Consider the following 9,224-nt stretch of genomic DNA (forward strand, 5'->3'; position numbering starts at 1 on the left):
GCCTCTTTATCCATCTTTTGCTAATGGATTGGAAAAAGGGCTGGTGGTCTGTCTCACTGCCGGAGGAGGGACACATCAATAAATGCCTCTTTTTTCCATGAGCTAAGGGCCAGAGTGCACTTCACGCTTTGTCCAGCAGATGGCGCCTGCAACCCAGTCACTGCTGGACAAGGGCACAGGCTTTAGGCTCCATGCCTTCCAGCTGCAGGGCATCCCTGCCAGGTGGCGCGATCTTTCCTCAGTGAAAATGAAGAACCAGGGGCTGTCCTTCCATCTTGGGACCCCGGAAGGTATACCTTGTACCTGAGACCCTTGTCTTTTCCCACATCAAATCAAGGGGAAGGATTCCCCTCTCAAGGCTTCTGCCCAGTTTCCGTGTTTCCTTCACCCAGAGGCAGCTGGTGAAGTGGTGGGGGATGCAGGAGGGCAGACAGGAGGGGAGGGAGAAGGATTCTCCAAGCCTGGAAAGAAGGAAAGTGCCAAGGACCTAACACCAAATTTATCACTTTTTAAAAACAAGAGATTTTCCCCAAAAGTGAAGAAATAAGAAACAGATCCAGTGTCCATGCATTGTCAAACTGCAGTTGTGGGTCCAGGATGCCTCCTCCTCTCAGACCTGTTGTGGGGGAAGGGGCAGAAAGGGAAGGTGACTGAGGGGCCAGAGGGTCATCTTGTCCCCTCTGGCCCACCCAACCATCTACTTCTCAGGAAGCTAGCTCTGGTGTCACAGATCTTGGTCCCTTGCCAAAAGGTTGTCTCGGCAATGCCTCTACCTTCAGGTAGGGCCGCTGTCCACTCAGTGTGGGCAGGTGGCAGTCTCTATTTGGATTCCAAATGCCCTTGATGAAAAAAAATCTGTGATCCACTTTTATTACCTGTTCCAGGAGCCAAAAGTCTTGACACAAAGTCTAACCTCAATCCCTCCTGTTTCAGCTCAGTCCCATTTCTCTTCATTTGTCTGTCAGAGGAGATGCAAGTCCTTTGCCCTAAAGGCTAACTTTTCGGCCACAGAAGCTGGTCCTTTGCTTCCCCTTTCTCTGATTCCAGATATTAGCCTCTTGCCCTTATGTACATAGCCTGTTCTCCTGGAGGCCTGGTGGCCCAGCCCTGGGCTCTTACCGAGTTGGCTCCCTGGGAATCCAATGGTGGTATATGGGTGCTGGGTTTCTCACTGCAACGCTCCTGAGTTTTAGGGATGGGTTCTGCAGGCTCTAAAGAGGGAAAATGGGAGGTGGGAGGTGAGGTAGCATTTATGAAGGCCTTGGAGAGAAGGGACTGCTTCTGCTCACTGCATCCTCCGGCCCAGTGATCCCTGAAAGGGGCCCAAGACTAAGCTGGGAACAAACTGGAAAGACCAAAACAGGGGTTTCTCTAATCACAATTACTGCTCTAGGCTCACTATCTATCTATTTATTTATTTTTAGACAAGGTCTTGCTAAGTTGCTGAGGCCAGCTTTGAACTTGCCTGTCTCAGCTTCCCAAATTGCTGGGATTACAGGCGTGCACCACGGAACCCTACTCTGTACCCCAACTGTTAAAAACATTTTTTAGAGTTTGTTTTTTCAATTTCTGAGAGTAGATTAAAAAAAAAAAGGCAAAACAAAAAACCAGTGAACCCGGTGGTGCTTGTCTGCGATCCCCAGCAACTGGCGAAGCTGAGGCAGCAATTTAGGGAGGCGCCAGCAACTTAGTAAGAACCTGTCTCAAAATAAATAAATAAATAAATAAAAAATAAAAAAGGGCTGGGGATATAACTTAGTGGTAAAGTGCCCCTTAGCTGAATCCCAGTTACCCCCCCATCCAAAAAAAAAAAAAAAAGTTGGGATAAAAGCTTAAGATGTAGCTAAAGCTGACCTGAACTGATATGAGGCTATTTTTAGTCTTTATGTATCCCAATTAGTAAGACTATACTTTGGATTATAGGATATTGATGTTTGATTATAGTGTATTATATAACATACAGTATACACACACACACACACATTGTATCACTTTCACAAAATTGGAAAACTTCTGAATTCTGGGAATTCATGTGGGATAAGGGACTGTGGACATGGATTAACACCACTGCCACCAGATGCCATTTACTGCAGGCTTTGTATGTGTCAGGTGCTAAGCTAAGAATCAGACTCATTTCAATATTCACAAACAACCCAATGAAATAGGCACTGTCATTATCACGTTATCATTTTACGGACTGAGGTTGAGTTGCTCAAAGCCTCTTAGCTGTAAAGTGGCAAGTGGCAGAGCCAGGATTCTAGCCTGCGAGTGGTGTTCCCATTGTGTGGGTTCTCCCGTCCTGCCACAGCAGGGACCTCTGGGGTCCAAGTTGGAAGGGCTCAGTCATATGGTAAGGAAAGGTGATGATTCAAATATGTGCAATGTGTGGACAGACAGACATCCACGGGTCGATTTTGGCTAGGTGAGAGCCCTCCCAGGCACCAACTCTTTCCCTTCCCCCAGGGGATAAGGTGTGCCTCTTGCAGGGCTGGGGGACAGGATGCCTGGGGCCCTCCCTGGCCTGCGCACGTACTTTGTGCTGTCCCAGAGGTGCCCAGGCGTGGCTCTGCTCCTGTGTCTGTGATCCCAGGTGGGCAGGTCTCCTGGGTCCCTGTGCTCTCAGTGGCTCCCTCAGGCTCGTCTCCTTGCTTCTGTTGCCCCAGGTGATGTTCAACCATCGTCTGGAGCTCTGGGGGCACACAGGAAGGGAGGTAGCATTAGACATACTGCCCAGAAACTCCCCTGTGGCCCCCAATCCAACAGCCCCACTCACGGACTGGTGACACATGGCTGGGTGTTTGACTTTCCCATTCCCTGAGATCTGAACAAGGAGGGACATTAGTTGGGCAACAGGGAGAAATACAAGCTAGAACACAGAAAGCCTTCTTCCAAAGGGAAGGGAGGCGCAGGGGAAGAGTCTTTAAGGATACCAGACAGATACTCCTAGCTTGCTGGGCTGTCTGGTCTCCCCTGGGGTAGGAGAAAAGACTCAATTTGGATTCAGGAAATAATTTAAGTACCTTCTTTGTGCTGTGCACTATGCTGATGAGTTCACATATATTATTTATCTGCCATACTGAGGTGGCATTCAGAGCTGGGTAGGTTAAGCAGTTTCTCTAAGGTCACTTGCTAGATGGTGGCAGAGCAAGGGTCTGGGCCCAGGACACCTAGCAATAGCTCCAATCTAATTAAAGTAGATTCAGTGTCCTCTCAAGCGCTCCTTCCAAAGGGTCATTGAGTCTGCTCCCGGGTTTCAGGCATAGAAGGGCAAAGAGAGATGGAAGGGTCTGCCAAACCTTTCATTGTGGGTGTGGTCCTTGTCGTCTTCTTTCGTTGTCGTGGAGACATTGACAAAGTGGACTATGAAGGACACAGAGCACAGATGGGGGTCAGCGCTTCCCACCGCCCCCTCTGCCTTACCGGCTAGGTATGGGCTTCAGAAAGGGCAGGGGGTGTTGGGGGAAGGAATTTCCTGCTTCCCAGCTGTTTCTACCATGGTGAGTAAGATGTGTGTGTGTGTGTGTGTGTGTGTGTGTGTGTGTGCAGGGGCATGGGTTCGGGTCCACTTGAGCACTTTTGGGGGACTGCAGGGAAGAGAGAGTCAAAGATTCTGTAGTGTTTTTTTTGTTTGTTTCGTTTTTGTTTTTCAGGGCTGGGGCTTGAATTCAGGGTTTTGCACATGCCAGGCAAGCACTCCACCACTGAGCTACCTCCCAAGCAAGATCTAGAGTATTAGGGTTTGGAGGAAGAATCCCCTAATGCCTCTGTAGGTTCTTTGGGCTGGGCTTAGTAGGCAGGGCCAGCTCACCTTGAGAAGTGGGTTGGGGATCCGGTCTTCATCTACCTCTGAGAGGAACAAGGGGAAGGAAAAGGTGATATGGACAGGAAATCCAGGGGACCCTGAAGATCTGACATCTAAGGGGAAAGGACTCTGAAATCACCCCCTTCCTGATCTGCCCCCCGGAAGCTGGTCTGCTCCCTCTAGCTCCCCTTCTGCTCTTCTGGCTGGCTCTGTCCTGTGCATCTAGTCCTATCCTTGACTCTGTGGCCCATCTGTGCCTACATCCTTGCCCAGCCCTTGAGGTTCCTGAAGGCAGAATTTGTGGTCTTCTTGCTTTGTCTCTCCCTCTGAAGTATCCATGTCTCTTTCTTCCAACTGTTCCCCCACCCCAAGGCCTGAATTGAGCCCTGCATGGGAAGGCACATCTGTAGAGAACAGTGGCTTTGTTCTGTGTAGGCTCCACGATAGTGCAATCATTTTGACGGGTGGAGGGAAAGTGGAGACCCCAGCATCATGAATTCTAGGCTGGCTCATTAGCCTGGCCACCATTTCTTCAGTCCTTTGTCAGGCTCCCCTGACATTCTTTGAGACCTTGTTCTCTCCCCAGACCTTGATGGGGACACTGGTGGCCAGAATCCCAGCTGCTCCCTGACTGTTTCTAACCTTCCCCGTCCCCTCTGGGGGCCATGAAGATAGCTGATGGAGGCGGGTCCTCCCCCTCACAGCTGTCACTGCCTCTGGGGGTGGGGGCAGCACATCTCAGTTGCTGGAGAAACCTGGAAAACTGTTGCCGCAGCAACCAGCACTCAGTTGACCATCCCAATTCCTGAGGGGCTTGGGAACCAGGTGGTCCCCCTCTCCTTCCTTGCACTGCTCCAGAAAAGGATATTCTGCTTGTCCAGCTACCACTTCCCTTCCTTAGGACAAGGAGATCCCTGACTCCTCACATCTGCCTTCTGCCTAGCACCCATCTGCTCTCACCAGAACCCTGCTGTCTGCGGTGGCCCCTAGTTCCTTCAGTGACCCATCCTTGGTTTACCTGGGGATGACTGGTCACTGGTCAGCACAAGGGTGGCCGGGGTGGGGCGGCGCCTCCGAATCTGGGGGAAGGTGGGAGAGAAGGAAGAGGTCAAATGCACATGGAAGTATTAAGCCTCATTCAAAGCCACTGAGAAACATAGTGGAGGCCAGTTCACTTAACCTACCTCAAAAAGTGCCATGTTATACTGACCCACTATTGTAGGGCAGACATCCTTGGATCCATCCCCCTCCTCTGGGGAGAACTACTCCTGACAACCCAAAAGACCACCTCTGCTCCCTACAAGACCCCCAGCCCCCTGTTCTGTCTCTCTCTCTCCCCCTAGTCCTGCCCCAGCTCAGCAGCTTTATCTCTCTAACGCATCGATCTTGGCCTGCTGTCCTTCCGTCCGTCCTGGATCAATGGTCAGAAATAACCTGAGAGGGCATAGGGCTTTCCCTCAGCCTCCCATCCTATCCCTCAAGCAGATATTAACTGTTTGGGGGCCAGCACCTGCAGGGAACATGCCTCAAGCCAGCGCAGTTGGGGAGATTATTTCCAGGAGGGATGGTATGAATGTGCAAGTCCCCTGGCCGTGGAATCCTATATAGGACCCTTGTCAAGGCCTAGAGGTTAGCTAAAAAATCTTGTCCCGGGTTCAAGGTCCCTTCTAAGATATAAACATATAAAGCTGATTGACTGTTGAGGCTCTGAGTTCCCCTCAACCCCCAACCACACCACCCGCTGCTGTACTTTTGTCCTGCAGTCAATAAAGTTGATTGTTGTTGAAGTCAGTCCGAGGACTCCTGGGATGTGTAGTTTTTCTCCTTCTTGGGATGCTTTAGAGGGTTGGAAGAGAGTGAAACAATGGGGTAGCAGAGGGCAGAAAAGGCTACTGGGGTTAAGAAAGGGGCTAAAATTACGCAGGGCTCAGAGGATCAGGGTGAGGATGAATGACCAAGCCCCTATCTTTGTGTGTCCATTATTCAGTATCATTACCTCTGGCAGTGAAGGCTGGGGTGGTAGACCAGTCCCCTTCTCTGTGTCTAGAAAGTGGGTACCAGCTACAGCAAGAGGGACTGTTTAGCCTGAGAAGGGGACTCTCCCCAAAGAAAAGGTAGCAGCACAGAATGACGGTCTGTGGGGGAAAGGCATCATTCCACGAGAACATAGTAGCATCTGTTTTTAGTGACATTTCAAGGTTCCTGGCAGCCTGAGTCCTGTGTATGTGTGTGTGTGTGTGTGTATACACATGCACAAACATTAACTGTGAGTTGTCTCTGGCTGTTTCTGGTGTGGTGGGTGGAAGACAGGCTACCTGACATTCATGTCTGACAGGTGCTTCATGGACGCGCTGGGTGGAGACCATACCTTTACTAGGAGAGGACTCCTCAATTTCTTTCCTGTCCTGGGTTTGGGGAGTGGTGGAACAGACAGGGAGCTCAAGGTGACTTTAAGTAAAAAAATGGCCTTTGAAAGGACAGCAGGGCTTTGTGATCTTGGATGGGTCCCTTTACTTAACCTATTTCCTTGCCTTGGATAAGATTTTGAGGCACTCAGAGACCTTGAGAACTTTGATATCTTTGAGAACTTTGAACGGCAGGAGGGAGGAAAGTCAGACTTCTGAAGGCACCTCCCAGGCACCTGAACTATTAGGAAACGAGTAGATGGCCACTTTTGTTTTTTGTACCTATCTCAAATCCTAGCTACCAACAGTACGTGTGACTTCCCCTTATTTATTTTCAAACCCATCATGCCAAAGTTCTGGTCGTTTGGGGCCCTTTTCCACCCCCTCCTCCTGGTACTTCATCCTTCTTAACTCAGAACTCCCAACTCCTTTCACCCTCCCTTTGGGTCTGGGCTAGGCTCTCCTGTCCCCTCTGGATCTTTTTGCCTCCGCACTTGGTAACACAGCAGGAGGGGCTGAGCCGGGTCTGCAGGTAGAATTTTAGGGCTGAGGAAACACAGATTTCTGAAGACTAGAGAAAAGCAGACCTAAGTCTCAGCTCTTCTTTTCCCTCTGGCTTCTTTGGACTGCCTGGTGTTCCTCCCTTGCCCCCTAAGTCCCCAAACCAGTGGGCCTGCCCCCCCCCCCCACTACTACACCTGCCTCCTCCAACACCAAACAGGAGCAGGTGTTGGGCCTGTCTGTCTGGTGGGAGGTGGTGCTGTGTGGACTGCCCCCCCCCCCCACCTGCCCACACTCCTGGGACTCTTTCCTGGATTAGGAGGTATTTTAGCAAGTCCCTTGTCTCTGGGCAGAAAAGCCTATTTCCTGACCACAGGGGAATGCTCCCCATGCTGGTGGTTCCTCATTCCCCACATCCTCAGGTCTGTAAGGTCTCACCACAGTCCCTCCTGCAGTCACACTTTAGAGTCTGCAGAGGGGCTCACCTTGGCCAGGGAGGAGGGCACCTACTGCACCCCACCTTTGGGAAGCTAGTTATAGAGAGGTACCCGCCTTTCCCTTCACATCTGGACCTTATTTTACCCAACAGCTGGGGCAGCAACAAAACTACTCTCTCCTGCAGGTCCCAAGGGGTCCCCAAGTTTTTCAGTAGGGGGCCTAGCCAGAACCTGGCAGTTGGCTGGGGCAGAGCATTGACCTTGTGGGAACTGGATAGTCTTAGGAATGGGGAGGTCTGTGTGAATGCACAGAGAACACAAAAGGAGATGGAGCCATGGGCAAATACGCAAATATTTGGCCACCCACGGCAGGTAGTAGCCCTCTCCACACACACCCGCCCGCTCTCCCCGAGAGACACCACTCACACACTGCCGCCTCTGCCTGGCTGCGTGAGCTAAAAATAGCCCAGGCCAGGAGGCTGGGCCAGGGCCCTGGTCTCCCACCCTTGAGCCAAGGCCCGCACAGTGCCTCGCGGATGGCTCAGCTTGGACCCCCGGTCCCTAGGCGGCACCACCTTTGGCCCACAGTGTCACTCCCTCTACACTAGCCCCGCTGCCAAGGGCAGGAGTTGGGAATCAGGACCCACGTGTCAAACCTCGCAGAAGGGAGCCTCAAGTCTGCGGACCTCCCAGCCCTGTCCCCTAAGCCCCCGGCCCGCTGGGTGACCTCAGCCCCTTCCCGTTAGCACTCTCCGGAGCTCCAGTTGGGAGGAGGCAGAGAGAGCGGCTCCTCCTTCCCCAACTCCCACAGTACCAGGCTCCCTCCATTACCGACCCCCGCCCTGCCCTCCCTCCCCGCTGCTGTGGGCACCCTGGGCGCCGCCACCCAGCTCAGGAACTCCGGCGGGGGCTGCCTGGGTGGGGGACGCGAGCTTGCCGAAGGGGGGAGGGGTCGCGTCCTCGGGCAGGCCCCCTCCCCCAGGGCTGGGGAGGAAGGGAGCCACACTCTGGGGGACCGACAGCGCCTGGACGCGCTCGTCCTTCGCTCCTGCTCAGAGAAGCCCTGATGGGCGACGTGGCTCCGACGGTGGGGGAGGGGGCAGGAGACCCCCAAACTGAGCGCGTTCACCCTCCTAAGGGCGCACGGCCGCGAGGACGAGGCGGGGGCCCCGGGTCCCCCCAGGGCACGGGGTCCCTGTCCTTGGCCGCGAGTCCCCCTGCAGCCCCGCCCTGCTCCGCACCTGCTCCGCCGCCTCGGGGTCCAGGTGCGGCTCCAGCAGCGGGACCGTGAACTGGATCTTCCGGGGACTGTGGTCCTGCTCCATGGCTGGGGCGGCGGCCGCTGGCCCGCGCCGCGGGAGGGGGGACGGCGGCGGGACTCGGGCTGGGGCGGGCAGCTCCCTCTCCGCTGCGCTCCGGCCCCGGCCCCAGCCCGGCGCGCTCGGCTCCGGCTCCCGGCTCAGCGCTCCCCGCTCGCCGCCCCGGGGACTCGGTGGCCGCCGATTGGCTCCGCACCCGCCCCTCCCGGCCCCCTCCCCTCCCCCAGCCCGGAGCCTTAACCCCGTCGTGGCTGCGCCAGCGGCTGCAGGGGTCACCGCCTCCGGGCGAGCGAGCCACTCCGTGGCCCGGTCACTGTCCTGGGCGACAGACAGCCGGGGCGGATACCCAGGTATCTTCGGAGTTCAGAGCAGGCAGTGGGTGTTGGGAGCCGTTACCAAGAACTTTTTCAAGCTGGCGCAGGTTTGAGGGTCTGGGAAAGTGGAGAGGCGCGGCGGGGAGGGGAGGCTGCAAACGCGAGAGGAAGATTTCATTTCTAATCCAAAGGGAATGATCCCATGGAGAAAAGATGGAAAGGGAATTTAGGCTTGCAGCAGGAGGAATTAAGGTTAGACTTGGAGAGGAACTTTCCTCTGAGAGGAAAACCCTAGAGTGGAGGTGAACACTTGGAGGGGAAGTGGGGGGGGGGTCTAGACCCCTGTCCAGTGCTCACTCAGCAACAGGGAGAAGGAGCTGAAGGCCCCAGAAGGTCTTAAAAGGGAGCCTCCCTTCAAGTGCCAAAGGGAGTGGGTGGAGGGCTTC

General features: G+C 54.1%; 1 protein-coding gene across 1 annotated transcript; it reads right to left on the minus strand.

The window, feature by feature from the left end:
* Window positions 1–484: 484 nt before the first annotated feature.
* On the minus strand, window positions 485–8,588 carry Ppp1r1a (protein phosphatase 1 regulatory inhibitor subunit 1A). Its single transcript, XM_046436052.2, has 7 exons — window positions 8,387–8,588; window positions 4,821–4,881; window positions 3,809–3,846; window positions 3,297–3,360; window positions 2,534–2,689; window positions 1,120–1,211; window positions 485–616 (listed from the first exon to the last, which is right to left on the minus strand). Exons 1-7 carry the CDS (start codon window positions 8,468–8,470, stop codon window positions 611–613), a joined length of 501 nt encoding a protein of 166 aa, XP_046292008.1. The 5' UTR covers window positions 8,471–8,588; the 3' UTR covers window positions 485–610.
* Between the last annotated feature and the right edge of the window lie 636 nt (window positions 8,589–9,224).

Source organism: Marmota monax, unplaced genomic scaffold, assembly GCF_021218885.2.
Source record: "Marmota monax isolate L192 unplaced genomic scaffold, Marmota_monax_Labrador192_F-V1.1 WCK01_AAM20220418_F8-fsc00012, whole genome shotgun sequence".
NCBI classification, from domain to species: Eukaryota; Metazoa; Chordata; class Mammalia; order Rodentia; family Sciuridae; genus Marmota; species Marmota monax.